Consider the following 15,498-nt stretch of genomic DNA (forward strand, 5'->3'; position numbering starts at 1 on the left):
GACTTAGTGTTTACCGACCGTGCCTCTGGGCATGCGTTGGCTCCAACTGTCGGATGATGAGTCACCCACTTCGGTGGGTAAAGGCATAAATAAAAAGCCAACGCGTTGGTGCGCACACACGGTGTATGCCGTTGATTTGCACGCACTCCAGATACGTGACCATAATCATTGAAGGAACAGGAGGATTGTTTACCAAACGCTGAATCCTCCAGCCTGTGACAAATATACATGCAGCTGGTTATTATTGTACTGCTGCAGAGGAAACGGTTCCTTTGTACAGCAGCATGTACAGTAATGTGTGTAATGTAACTTAAGTACAGTATTAGCACAGAGCCACCATTAGGACAGCAACATTTTACAGCTCTTACGTACAATATTTGTATTGAAAATAAGCACATATTAGTTGGTAAAAGTCAAGTTTGAATTGAACAATCACGACAGCCCGTCAGAATGTGTCTCCTGGACATATTGTCTGACAAAGCAAAATCAATACAGCACAAGCCAAAACCTATTCTGACAAATTCAGTGAATCGAGGCCCTCTGCTGTGTGTGCGTGCGTCGGTGTGTGTGTGTGATATTTGGCTTCTCTGCTGTCAGTAATGCCATCTTCCACTCATGTTGGAAATACAGGAGTTGGTAATATTTGTGTGTGTTGTAAGAGTTTGTAACTAGCAAGTAGCAATTATCAATCTGGTCAAATTACATTACATTTATACAGTATATGAACTAACTGCAAGTGAAGTTTATTCACCATATTATTTGGTGGCGCATATTGGATGTCATTCCAAGCAGAGCTTGGTCATATTTCAATGTATTTACTAGTTTCAATGACGGCTCACTGTACCCTAGAATTGTTGGTGTGGCACACACTTCTCCTTGGTTATACTCTACAAAAAAGTAAATCATAGCATTAAAATGCGTCTAATTAGATTACTCGCAATTTTTTGGTAAAACACGATTTTGTCCACTTTTGAAAAACAAAAACATTTTGCAACCAATCATTTTTTAACATACTTTCCAGCAAGATTATTTTGACCTAATCATTTTCAGACCTATTTTTCATGACATTTTTTGACTGTGAATCACTCAAACACACACACACACACACACACACACACACACACACACACACACACACACACACACACACACACACACACACACACACACACACACACACACACACACACAACCTTTGTTTTTGCCAATCTTTACCGGCTTACATTTATGATTATATTTCTAGATGCAATCAAAATATTCAAGGCTGAAGACCTGACAAAATTACTATGCTAATCTGCTGGTGCACACAGGAAATACGGCCTGAACTATAAACAGCAACTGAACAAACAGTGAGCAGCATAAAGGATTGTCCCCATTAGTCCAGTAGCAGCCATCTACAGTATGTAGCCTCAACATAAAGACGCAAAATGTTACGAGCATAAACATGAACTGGCAAACCCACAGCTGCTCATAACGCTGCGCTGACTGCGCTGCCTCTGACGTCTCAGGAGAGACAAATGGAGCGACAGCACAGTGAGGACGAATGAGGACACGCACGCACACTTTAAAGTTGATATGGGAAATAAAGCGGATGTGTATGCATCTTAACGCAATCTGTTGTGCCAACTAATGGGGGGGGGGGGGTAAGCGAAACACAGACTGTGCATGTGTGCAGGTGCAGTAATGAAAGCACTAACACAACGGCCCCCACGGTTCCCTCTCGCTGTGCTTCCCTTTTCCAGTTTTGCACACATTAAACGATAAGTGCACGTACACCTACAAAATGTATGAACGCATACTGAAACAGGCTGTAACTCAGGCATCTCCTGCTCGCTCTCATACACACTCCCCTTCGGCTCCTGCTTTATTAGTTGATGAGTCATAGCTCTGGGTCTTTTAAACTGGGACAATCTACACGTACGCACGCACACACACACACACACACACAAACACACACAGGGGCGACTCGGCAGCAATCAACTTCGCCGCCTGGGGACTGTGAAGCTGCCTGGTGTTGATGGGTTAGTGCTGTTTTTCCTTCACACATCTGAAAAACTGTGTTAAATATCAGTGCCACCTGCTTCTTGCAAGTAAAGGGTTGAATTAAGTTTATTCAGGGGAAACTGTACTCAACGAGTCCTCCTAACTAATTGTGCCGACAGATTTCCAATCAACATTAGCTGGTTGAGCTAATATTTAGGGGTGGATTGCATCAAATACAATCCCAAATTTGGCCTCAATGAAGCTCTCCGTCAAGAACTAATTGACAATACATAGATGTTTTTGTGTGAAAAATAGAGGCAGGACCACAGCGACTCAACTTTTCAAAGTTCTACTTCTTCTTGCCAAATCAGCTAAACTCAAGATGTTTGTTGGTGTAACTTTGCAGTATTTGCGCTGACTTTTACGCTTTTTCTTCAGGCTGCACTCTGCACTTTTGCACATTGACGGCCTAAAGTGGCAACGGGAGATAACAGTTCATATTTTTGCAAGTTGCAAGGACTTAATTACCACGTACAAATGCATGTGATATCACGAAGATGCACTCTTCGTGTTTTTAGTGTATTCTTCGTATTCAACCACCGAAGGGGATGCTGTAGAAGATGAAAGCCTTTGGGTTGGGTTTGGCTTTTCTGTATACTTGACTTCTAGTTGACTGCTGGTTGGTGGTGTGTGTGTGTGTGTGTGTGTGAGGGTGATTTTGTAACTAAGTTTTGATCCCTCGCATAGTGTGTCTGGAGAAATCTTGACACCCACCATACTCCCAAACCACTCTGGCAATCGGAGGAACTCTGTGTGAGTGATAGCAATGATCTGGACTATAATGCCTTTGTAACTGTGTCATTGTTTGTGTAAATATATGAGTTTCAGAGATGGGGCAAGAGGGGGAAGTTAGAGGCAGTGAAACGTGATCCGTTTCACGGAGGAACCTCATGGAACCATGTTACCATGACGACAACCTTTTGCTTAACCATGACTAAGTGGTTTTAATTTGCTTACACTTAACAAAACTGCCTCAAAGGACCTTGCGCAGTCACATAATTACAAGTAGTTTGTCATCTATCCTTCGTCTTAGGAGAGTGTTTGGAATACTTGTATTTCGAATGATTCAGGAACATTTTCAAATAATAAAGACATTGCATTTGATTAAAAAAAAAGAAGTATACTGTCTCTCGCGTTAGGGACAATTATGTACAAAGAAGAACAGTTGAAAGAAGAATCTGTTGTTGATGTCTTTGCATCAGCTACAGCGACCGAAAGACAAAAAGTCCTCTGAAAAACAAGTATGTTGCTGTCGATATAAAAATCAAGGAAGAGAGGGAGGCTTCCATGTTGCGGTTAGCCTGAATCTCAGAGATTAAACCAGAGCGCTGCCAAGACAGCTGGCACTCAGACTGCGGTTTCTCACCAGGAACCATGGGGGGGGAAAGGAAATCTTATGGCAACAAAAGATTTTCTGGGCACTTTGGTTTCATTGTGGGTAACACTGTTGTCCCTTCCGGAAGCGATGAACTGAGAAGGAACAATTTTGAATTTTACATTGGCAAGTACGTCTGGTGACTCACCGGGAAGCCTCTGGGAGGACCTTCCTCGGCTATATACTGAGTATACCCTATAGAACTGCTTTCTTTGCATGTGGTATTGAGTCTTTTCTCCCGCAATGCACTAGACACACTTTTAAAATATCAGCATCTAAGGAATTTGAACGATGCATAACTTTCTAACCTACTTCTTTTTCCCTTTAGAGAAAACTACAAAAGGAAATAGTCAAACATCCATTGTGTAACCCTTTTCACAAGTTTTAACAATTAACACAATCTTTGCAAAGGAAGATGTCCATGAGCACCTACTCCACAGTCCTCCTCCTCCTTAGTTTTTTTTAACCACAAATGATCCAATCTGATTCATTCTATTCTGGTCTGCATAGAGGAATAGGGTCTATTTGAGCATATCATAATCGGCTCTCAAACAGGGTGTTGCCGGACTCATTGCAGTTAAGAGGCAAATATCAAGGACATTTTTATCTGACACATTCCTTTCCCCTGTAGCATGACCGCCCACGGAGCAAACCGAGGGTGTACTGTATATACAATGGACCGACAAAGAGAACACCAATACTGGATTTGCATGGAGGGAGACCATATCAGGGGGATTTAGCATGCACCAACCCCTCGAGGTGATGGTGTGAGGTGGTTAAAGCTACGCGAGACCTATGTGTGTGTTCACGTGTTAGCTTGTTTCTGCTTGTATGAAGAATATTGGGTTGTGGGCGTATGGGCACACAGTATCTGTATGTTGGTGTGGGTGTGTGCTGTATGGTGACATCATACGTCTGTGGTCTCACGTGTCACTTGCCAAAGTTTGTTGCCACTGACATCTCCATCCCCTCCTGACCGTGATCCGGCCCTCTCGCTTTCTGGCTAGACATCAGAGAGTCGCTCTATCCTTCTATGTCTCTCACACACACACACACACACAACAACAACTAATGCACAATCAGGAGTTGGCCCCAAAGACCAATGTGAGATCAAAGACAGTGCAGAGGGAGCGTCGCCCTACCAAGGTCACGCTCTGGGCAGAGAGGGGACACTGTCATCTCTTTCCAACCTGGATGCACTGTCACATGAAGACAGCCGGAAGGAAACCAATATGGCCACCTGTTTGGCTGGAAACACAGCGAGGGCAATTAGTTCAACCAGGCAACACACGTGCACGGTCAAGGGAGTGAGGATGAAGGGGAAGTTTGCAGGGTTTGCATTTTGGCTGCGGTTTGTGCGGCGGAACTGGCTTCCCGAGAGAGGCTGATAAATTCTGGGGAAAATAAAAATGCAAGCTGCTCCGCTTCTCTTGGCCTTCCGGTGTTAAATCCAGAGAGGGAACATAACTTTGCAGAATAAAACGCATCAAGCAACCTAAGAAATTTGAATGAAAAGCTTATATTCGAGTCATCAGAGAAAATTAATGTCTCCTCCACCTGCTGGCGGTGGAGGAATTTGAATAACGGCCCCCTGTGCCGAGGTTAAACCGAGGGCTAGTCTAATGGCTCTAATGCTGTGCCTAACTGTCACACTAAAAGGTGGGTTTGATTTTAAAGCACGTGGCCCTCACACAGCTCTGAAGGAACCAGCGAGTGAGTTCCTGCTGCTGGTAATCCATATGCAGGTGTTGGAGTTAAGGTGACACTCAGGCTGGGTGTCTGGAGCTGCTGCAGTGCAGAAGCTACCGATACCTGACGGGAGTGGAAGGAGCATGAGAAAATGGGGACGGATGTGTGCGAGTGGAGGAGGAGTGCTTTCAATTTTAAATTCTAGCTGTAGTAGACAGCTGCTGGTGGAGCAACAGCTGGACGGAAAAACCTCACAGACTGCGCTTGGAGAGGTGCCGAATTTAAAGTTACACTGTGCTGAAAAACCAACCCGAAAGCTGCAGAGTACCAATCACGGCAATGCACTGCAACACAAGGTCGTTCTGAACTTACAGAGCGAACATAGCGTGCAGGCACAAGCAAGAAAGAGCAGCGGGAGGGCAGAAAGGAGCAAAATGAGGACGTAGTGCATGCCGAGGGATTCACAACCAATCAAAGCGGCTTTCGCCGCCACTCGACCCAAATCAGCTGGTGTGGTCGAAAGGCGCCGAAACCACGAGCTGGCGTTCATCGAGAGTCCCCTTCTAATGGTCATATAATCTATTGATCTGCTGAATGATTCCGACATCGGCCGAAGTCTACTGACCTTCACAAGTGCCGACACTCAAGTAAAATGCAGAAACTCTTTAAGAGTTAAAGAGAAAAATTCAAGACACCAGACTTCCTGTAAACCACATGCCAAGGACCACTCGATGATTTATAGGTCCACCCAGAGAGGGGAAGTATAGCTAACACAAACAGAAGGCGGTGTATCTTAATACCTGGCAAATGTTTCATGCAATTACTTTGCCATTAGCTATTTTTCCTTTTCCGTTTGCGGGGGCCAGGTATGAGGCAGGTGGGGGCCGCAGACCGGAAGCAGAGGCTATAGATAGCGTGACGTTTAGAGGTCAATCACCATCCAAAGTGTGAGCATGGCTGCGCTGCGGGGAATTTCCTCAAGGTGTCGGGTAAAGTCTCCCCCGGGTCCAGCGGGCCCATCTAGTGTCAGGAGGAAGCGCTCGCACAGACGCCGCCCCCCCCCCCCCCCCCCCCCCCCCCCCACTTCCCCCCCTCATTACCGCACTTATGTAAAACACTAATGGGGGCGCCCGTTTGCCAAGAATCCCTTCCAATCCCCACCAACAACCCTGCCTGTAGTATGACCGTCACGATTTATTCATCCCCGCTGCCGGGTACGGTAACCATTTGGGACAGCGGGCCGTCTTGTATCCGCTTTCATCTGTAATAACTCAAGGTAGGACACCGCGCTATTTCATCCCCTTTGTGAATCTTAAATGATCTCCTTCACCACTCCCCCACACCTTAAATTCTCTCTCATTCTCTTTCCTCCTCTCTCTTCGTCTTTATCTCACTGCTTCGTCCCCTCCCCGCAGGGCCTCGACTCATCTGGAGACTTGCCAGGAATACAGATAGGATCACTCGCAGATGTACAATAACTTGAGGGTAATAAATATGCTCCCTAATTGAGAGAAATGATGTGATATTGATCCCAGGGCCTCTGAACCTTTGCCGTCGATGGAGCGTTCCGCGGAGCCAGTGACATTTCGAGGGATGGCTGTTGTGTAGGTGTGCGAAATTGGGGATAGGTGTTACTGAGGCTCGCCTGTGGGCGACTCTTTTTCTTGTGTTTTGATGACAGCTTTCGAGCTGAAAAGCACGAGACCACTCCATATGGGCCGAATATAACACATAGGTTGCCGCGTTGCAGCGAGGGATGCTTTTAAGATGCTTTTAATAGAACATTTTGGTAGGAAGGAAAAATCAGCATATGCTGTCTGTGGCCGTGCCATTAAGGCTGGTGAGTGGCTTTCTAAACTCGAGTCTGGTTCCAGGTTTGCTTTTCAAGTGAGCGGAGTACAAGCAGCCTCATTAAAAATAAAGTTCTGCACACATCCAAGTCAAGTTGAGTTGGTTATAGGCTCAAATGCTTTAGGGTTTTTATTTCAAAGTTACCTTTATTGTAGCATTATGTATATTTGGTCCAGTATTTCTAATCCATGTCCAACAGACAGACAGTGCGCCACCTTACCCGCCTGGAGCTGTTGAAACATTAATTGTATTCAATGCATTATGTAAGGCACTTAAAATAGCCTGTTTGAAATTTGGTACATTAATACAAGTGCACAGCCTATCTGAATAAAAAGGATACAAAAGGAATGCAGGTTTCATTGGAGTTAAATACTTCTTAAACAAATAAATCAATAAACTCTTAAGTTATTATCAGGTCTTCCTGACGACGTCTACAGCCTTACCCCAGAACTCTTGGTATCTACCTTGAACATGATCGACCGCATACACCTGTCTGTGCCATGGTGGGGCCGATTGTCAATAGAACATGCAACACATCAACATCAATAATTACGTATTGAAGAAGGCGCCTTAATCAATGCAACAAGAACCCAAACCATTAGATCCTGAAAAGATCAAATCCATAAAGATACTGGAAGAAATCGGCTCCAGGATAATGGGATTATTTGACATTCATGGATTGATAAGGTTACGTAAAGGTTAAAGTTTTCAAGTCCATTTGTTGCATTGGAACAATGTGGTGAAAGGTGACATTCTGTCTGCTTCTGTGCGCTTCATCATTTCTTCCTAATGATACTGCAGAGGATAAGGAAGAACAAAAAACCACACAAGTGCAAACTTACTGTTGCGTTAATGTGAAGGCTTACATGTCAGCTAAGAGGAAATGAGAGTCTCATAACAACCTGACCCGCACCAAAACAACAGAACATTGATGTGCTAACCTCCTCATTACCAAAGGACTGCATTTTCTAAACTGATGCGTCTGCAAGTCAATTCAGGGTAATGATGGCTTTGTTCTGACGTGGCCTCAGTTCATACTGTATCATTATACAATGCTACTCCTTCTGACGAGCGACTGAAGACCAATTTCCAGTTTACACCATCATTATTCACCAACCGACAAATGAGGAAGCTCCAACCTCAGAGGATTGTCAGATTGTTATAGAAGCTGCCTAGAACTAAGAGATTTACACAAAATGCCTTTTGTTTTACGCATCAGCGGAGTGGGATGAATACTTTGGATCTTCTACTGCAGCTAAAACATAAAAACATAAAAAACCTTAACTTGCTCATTTGTAATATTAACCACAATGCTGTTGTTATAATCCCATAGTGGAATGAGTGTACACTACACGGCCAAAAATATCAGGCTGCCATTCATCTCGAGCATTGATATGTTGCTGTAACTCTTCTGGGAATTTTTGCAGTGCATTTAAAGATTTTCAATTTAGCCAATGATTGCACCAAAAAGGATTTGTCAATCCCAAATTAAAAAATAGATATCTAGTTCAGGCAAGAGCAAAAGCATCAGTGTTATCTTGAGATAATTTGGCCCTGGACAGCAAGAAAGGATGCATCTGTGACCTTCGACCCTTCCCTGTGTTAACATTTAGTTGGTGTTCTTTGACGGAAAATAACAAATTGTGTTCCAACCCCCTGCAGGGTTCAATAAGGCTTGTCGCAAACACAGCAAATAACTAAGTGAGGCACAGGAGGAAGAAAACAAGACCGTTTTGGGAGGAGAGGAATAGAGAATCAATTAAATTAACACAAAACAACACTTGCGATGCATTGAATGCTACAGATGATCCGCAACAGCTTGACAGAGAAATGATGGGCTTCTCCAAGCATTCAAGTGGAAGCTTAATAGTGTATTTTGCGAGGAGGCTCAGACTCCATCACCTTGTTTCCTCTTGGCTGCAATTTCAGAAAACACGGTGTCGTAATGTCAAGTGTAAAGGGGATGAAGTGCGATATCTCGAGGAAGAAGGCAGTTGAAAGCTATGAAGTTTTAACAGCCAATCGAGATCACAGGGGAACCCGCTGGGTATCCGCGGCGTGAACCTCACAAACGGAGCGCCGCCATGGTCGTATATTCCATCTAACCTCCGAATAAAAAAGCCAAGATAGGTAGGCAAGCGAAAGGCAGCAGGTGACACGTCAGCCCTGCATAAATAAACCGGCATTGAAACAAATCAAACCTGGCAGCAGAACAAAAGCTGAAGAAGCAGCTCTGTTTGTCCAATCCCAGGTTGGGATTGTGTTCAAGAACATACAAGTGGCACAAACACGCTCCCGCATTGAGGAAAATAAATCACCCTTTTGTCCAAGTGGTTAAAAATTGAGCACATTAGCACTCTGGAAACAGACTCGCACTGCGGTTAGTCCGCTCGGCTTGACTGCAGAAAATTATTCCGCATCTGCACAAGACTGAGTGGAAGCAGCGCATTGAGCTGTCAGTCCGACTTAAAGCGCAAAGAATGTGAGGCATCTGTCGCACGGAGAGCGCGGGAGAAAGGCACGCCCCAGCGAGAGGCTGGGAAGTGCATTTACTCAACATGTATTAATCAAGCATTTGAATCAATTATAACTGAGGAGCCACATCCATTAGGAGACAAAACGGGGAGCGGGTCACGGACCACGTGTGCCGATTAATTGGGGCGCGTCCCTCGAGTTCCAGAACAGTCGCCGTTCCCCACTCCTCCCGCACTCTCCCGCTCACCTGCCTGATTAACTGTCAGCCGAAGCCATTTACGCTTCTATATTTCATGAGTACTAATATCAAAATTCCGCCCAAAACTGCCACACTGCGTTTGACTCTGTGGACGACAAGAGCATGCTAGCCCAACACTGAGAGGAAGCCATAGGGGCTTGTACAGGCAGAGGATCAAATAGGTTCATCTATTATGTACACAGAGGTGCTGAGTCTGCGTAGAATATCAATGGGTGCTGAGGTGAAGGAGGAGCATAACAGACCGTTTCTACTACTCCTCATCCAGTGGACAACCTAAACTCGGAAAAGGAAAATCGAATCCGACACATTTGGGGGATGGAGGTCTAGATAGCTTACAGAAGCTGAAAAGACAGAGTTAAGTCAAGAAATTCAACCCTGAAACATGAACAGCAGCACGTGTGTCTTTGGACTAGTATTGCGTGCTCCATCAGGTAATGGGTTTTGTAAATCCCCATCATCCAAAATCAAGCACCTAATCAGATGAGGAAAGTCCTCAATTTAAAAAGGTACAATCAATCGGGTATATTCTCTGATTGCCACCTTTTACCTCTACGAGCCGGTTGTGCTTGTCGCCCATTACGAATTGGCTTCAAAGGAAGTCTCTAGCATGACCCATTTTCCCTTCCCACCAACAGCTGGGCTCTCGTCCAATAAGGCGCAAAGCGGGAATTTTCCCATGAGCCCCGGAGCATCAAACGCTGGTAAGGCAAACGGAGCAGTACACTGCTCTAAGGCGGCCTCGCGGGGCAGAGATGGGAGGCAATCATCTGAAGTAACGCTAACGTCATGAATTTGAAGGTACGTGTGTTTCCTCAGAAGTACGCTGGCACTTGGAGTCATTACGGGCTCGTTAGAGATGAACAAACACCGGCAATCTCGATGCTGCACAAGACGACAGAGATAGATGTGATCAGTGCAATTACAACCAAGAGGCACTCCAGTCAGAGCGAAGAGAAAAGGCGGCGGACATGGCTTTCAAAACCACTGAATTTACTCTCTCTTTCATACACAAATGTGCCGAATGACTCATCTGATGTTTTTCCTCCGACAAGAGGAAGACTGAAGGTCCATTCACAAAAAGGGCACAGAGAACAGACCTAAATGAAAGTCTTGTCCTGAGCGCGTCTGTTAGTTCAAACCTCAGATCGGTGCAAATGCAAAAGTGTTTGTAACTCTGGCAACTGGTGCCAATGGTTTTGTCTAATTGAATTTCACTCAATTTGAACTTTGATATCAAATACTGGGGACCACGACACCATCAATTGGAAAATAAGGGATGAGGTTTAAAAAGTAAATGGTCAATTCAGCCACTGTAATAATTCCATTAAAACAACAGAAGAGCCATTATAACTGCTGAGCATCTTTTGTTATTTTTTTTATTTGAAACTGCCATTAGTTCTTGGGCTTCCAGCTGTGAGGTGGAATCTTACCTTCCCAGCCAGATGTTTTACTTAAAATACTAGGTAAGGAGATGTAGCTCAACCTGAGCTCTTCGTATGAAACGTCATAGCATGTGTTCTATCAGCTCAACAGGTAAACAAAGAGAATAAATTCGCATTGACAGCAAACGGGAGCAGATCGAAAAACAGGGAGGACACTTACTAAAACATGATCAACATGAAGATATTGCTCCGAACAAAGCTCCGACTCTGATGGAATTGGCTCTTCCATAAGTACGACAGCACGTGTTCCAGCAACAGAGAGAAAATAAGCCGGCGGTATGGGGAATAAAACACGCCTCCTTACCTATTGCCATCTCGATGACGCTCATTTGGCCCTCCGAAGGGGAAAGGATTTTTGGCGCCTTGTCAGTCAAGGGAGCTGTGAGGAGACAAAACAGAGAAAAAGGAAGAGCACATTAATTTCAACATATTTCTCCCCCTGGACAGCAGAGGTATGATTTATTCATCACAGACCACAATAAAAGGGTGCATTAAAAATGAGAACAAATAAAAGGAAATATAATATTTAAAGAGTGGACGGATAAAAAGCCCGGATGAATTTCTATGACTCAGAACTACCCATTCAAAGCTTTTAAACATCAATGCAAATGCTTTCAAAGAAGCAGCTGTTTCGATAGCAATGCTATTCATTCCTTTCGGAAAACAGCGTGTAAGCGTCGATACGGCTTCGACTTTGACTGCTCTAAAAACCGCACCGTATATACAGCAGCTGTGCGGCAAGTCAACCATTCCTGGATCTGCCGAGCCTATACCCTAAGGTAAAACTCCTTCACAGCTGCAGCAAGGTTAGGAGCTGCCCCAGGTGAGGCAGTATTTTTCAGCTGTGTACACATGATATGCCTGGGAATTATTCATTTTGTGATATACCATGAATAAGTCCCTCCATTAAAACATTTTTTTTCTTCTCAAAAAAGCTTCGGTACATGCAAGGCGCTATATGTGTTCAAAATGTCTGCCGCGAGCAGGTCGCTGATCCAAAAGTGTACCGTGGGTATTTTAGATCAGCCCTCGTCTCAAACGCCCTTCGAAAATACACCGGCTCCAATTAGACAGCTGCCGAGTAACAAAAGACGTGCACTTAGAGGCTCCTCATTAGAATGATTCCCTAATTGGTTCTAGCCTTCAAAGTGGCATCAGAGAGGTTTTGCGCCCGTGCATGCTGGGAAACACTCGGAGGGACGAGGTTTGATTCGGTTTCCTCCATCCTCCAGCTCTCTGGTGATGTAACTCACCCCAGCAGAGAGGAAAAAGCTACAGTTAAGTGTTTATGTGAAGCCTTGCGGCCAGTTATCATCCCCACAGCAGCGGATTCAAAATGCAGTTATTCACATTTCTGCATTCATATATTCAGTTTATATTTTATTTGGTGTGTGTGTGTAACATGCACATGGCAGCTGAGGGGTTTGTGAAGCAGCTAACAGAAAACCGGAAAGGCACTTTTCAAATACTAAGTTGGATTCTGTACGTGAGATTGTCTTTTATTTGAACTATTTTTGTCAAAATAACAGATTTTTATTTGTCCCTCACCTGCTTCTTATTTGTACCTCATTTGTGGTAAGTACATACAGATGTATACTTGTAATAGTCCTGAACAAAAAATGACAAAATATGTCCATGCCATCCAATTTTGAGCCAAGAAATTACAGTGAAAAGCCAAGATGAACTGATTGGTATTCATTTTCAGACACTACGACTTGACTTTGCAGAAAAAAAAGAAAACCGCTTTGAAAATGTCTGATGAGCTAATCAACTCCAAATACCAAACGCCATTTGTGAAATACTAAAGGAGACCATATTGAGGTTTGACATTTATCTATACAGGTATTTGCTTTTAAGTTTGCTTCTCTTAGTACAATGTCAGAATTCCTCTAAATCTACTTCTTCATTTCAAAGGCACAATTTGCAGCCAAATACACAATGTCCATTCACTCCTGCTGATCAAATAGCCTTCAAACACCAATTGAAAGGTAAAGCCATAATGTGTTCCTCAATAAAGAGGATGCAAGTTGTTAACAGGAGTGGGCCGAAAACATGCGGGCACCGATGCCTTGTGTGAGCTCCTTAATTACAAATGTGTTAAAAGGAACCATAGCAAGTGATGCCTTTCCCTGTGCCTGCCGTGTTTCAGTGCTTTGCAAAAAAACCTCATTACCTTAATTACCTTTCTTCTTGATGAAATACGATTAGATTTTTGTGTTTTGTTTCGGATTGAAAAGAAAAAAAGGAGGTGGGCAACTCGGATGGTTTGTCTTACATGGGGACAATGCTGTATAGGAGAGGAAAAGAATGGCGCACGGGCAGGAATGCGGCTGCATGTATTTATAGAAATACGAAAAGAAGCTCCGCTGGGGATACACACATCAAACATGGAGCCACGGCTCATTGCTTATACGCTAAGTGAGTTGGAAAGTCATCAATTATATATTTGCATTAAAGATATAACAAGAAAAACATGGAAAATGCAATATAAAGAGAATAATTGGGACAAATGCCATAATCCAAATGAATCCCCAAAATATGTGCAAGAGCGCTACCGTCAATCAGACATTTTAAAGACTTGTTTTTGACCTTTGGAGATTTGTCCGTGCGTTGCGCATTATAGTGAATCACTCGTGGCAACTGCATCGAGTAGCACCTCGAGGTAGGAAATCATTATGGTTAACCGCCACCATGTTCCAGAAGGGAGAAAAAGCAGCGCGGGTTGAAGAGAACCTGAAAGTCCTGGTGAGCGTTCCCACAAACGTAGTCATGTGTTATTCATACAACCCGACCGCACACAGCACATCTACGTCCACCGCACTAACTCTGATCATTTATAGTGACGTGAACGGAGCAGGACGAGGCATGAGAAGGGAGGCCAGATTAATGCAAAAGGTTTTCTAAGGAAACATTTTGTCCATTACATTATAGTGTGGAGGTGATCTTTCATTTGTGTAGTGTATGTTCCTACATTGGACAATGTATAGTATAGAGGCAAAGAGGATATGGTCTTACATGTAACCAAAAACAATGCATACAATTGGTATAATATATGTAAAAATAGTTATATACTGTATGTGCTCTGCCCATTTGGCTAAAGGAACACTTCCAAATGTATCGTTAAATGGGAACAACTCATATCATGATGTAGCATAATTTCTGCTGCAGAAACAGGAGTTCATAAAAATCTCTCCCTCCGTGGACATCAGTGGACAAGAGGACCAGCACCGATGAGATTCTCTGTATGGATAACCGGACATACATCTCCAGACTCATGACCCGTGTCTGCCATTTTCCCACCGTGATCTGTGTTCTTCCCCTGCGACTCCAGAGCGTCACCTGGTCAAACCGGATTCATGTGTTGACTCTTAATGAAAAGGGGGTGACGTGCTGCCCACTGACCTTATCTCCCTTTGCAATTCAAACTTTGTGGAGTAACATCTATTTGGTGTCATGCACGGAAAGGTTTGGAGTGTTTCTCTTCGTCGTGGTTTTGGTAGGCGGGTGGCACTGAGCCGGTTGAAAGTGAAATCCTGATGCTGGAAGGCATTCAAAAGGTGTGACACATTTCTAAAAGAGTTTATTTCACAGCTAAAAAAAAAAAAAAAAAAGTAGGAGAAGGCTGTTTAACTCATCCAAATAAGGGGCACGCTGCTGATGTGCTGTTTGTCGGCGGGATCCTAACGTGCTGGAAGGCACGCAAACAGACACACACAAACACATTTGAGATGCATTAGTGAAGCTGGCTGGTCTTCAACTTACAAAATCATAATTCTGTGGCTGGTTTTCAGGAAAGGGAGTGGGCGGGCTTTTTTTTCCGCTGAAGGGCGAGCAACACAAGCAGCCTGACCTGCTTCCCTGCACACAAACAGCGTAGGCGCCTGGCACGCACGCACGCACGCACGCACGCACGCACGCACACACACACACACACACACACACACACACACACACACACACACACACACACACACACACACACACACACACACACACACACACACACACACACACACACACACACACACACACACACACACACACACACACACACACACACACACATTCCTGCACACATGGAGGAGCCTGACGTTGCCATCGGCTGGGAAGAGAAAGTGTTCCTCACAGGCCCTGTGATCTGCTCTCGTTGTGATCACATGATGATGGATGTGGGGATGGAGTAATGAAAGAAGGGTGAAAAAAAAGAAGACCTTGTTCTCTCCCATTACCTCTCCCATCGCTTTCTCTCTCCCTCCCTTCCTCCCGGCGTCTTTACGTCTTTACGCCACCCTGTCTGCCGGCTTCTGTCGCTCTCGGGGGCCAAGAGGGAACCGGGGAGATGAAAAAAAGGAGGGAGGGAGGGG

General features: G+C 44.4%; 1 protein-coding gene across 3 annotated transcripts in view; it reads right to left on the minus strand.

The window, feature by feature from the left end:
• LOC119209352 (interleukin-1 receptor accessory protein-like 1) overlaps window positions 1-15,498 on the minus strand; it is a 214,298-nt gene that overhangs the window by 56,713 nt on the left and 142,087 nt on the right. For all 3 annotated transcript variants that reach the window (XM_037458632.2, XM_037458641.2, XM_037458622.2), the window contains one exon: window positions 11,439-11,513. In XM_037458632.2, coding sequence (XP_037314529.2) covers window positions 11,439-11,513 — 75 coding nt within the window. The remainder of the gene's footprint in view (window positions 1-11,438; window positions 11,514-15,498) is intronic.

The sequence above is a fragment of the Pungitius pungitius genome, chromosome 3 (genome assembly GCF_949316345.1).
Source record: "Pungitius pungitius chromosome 3, fPunPun2.1, whole genome shotgun sequence".
Taxonomy (NCBI): domain Eukaryota; kingdom Metazoa; phylum Chordata; class Actinopteri; order Perciformes; family Gasterosteidae; genus Pungitius; species Pungitius pungitius.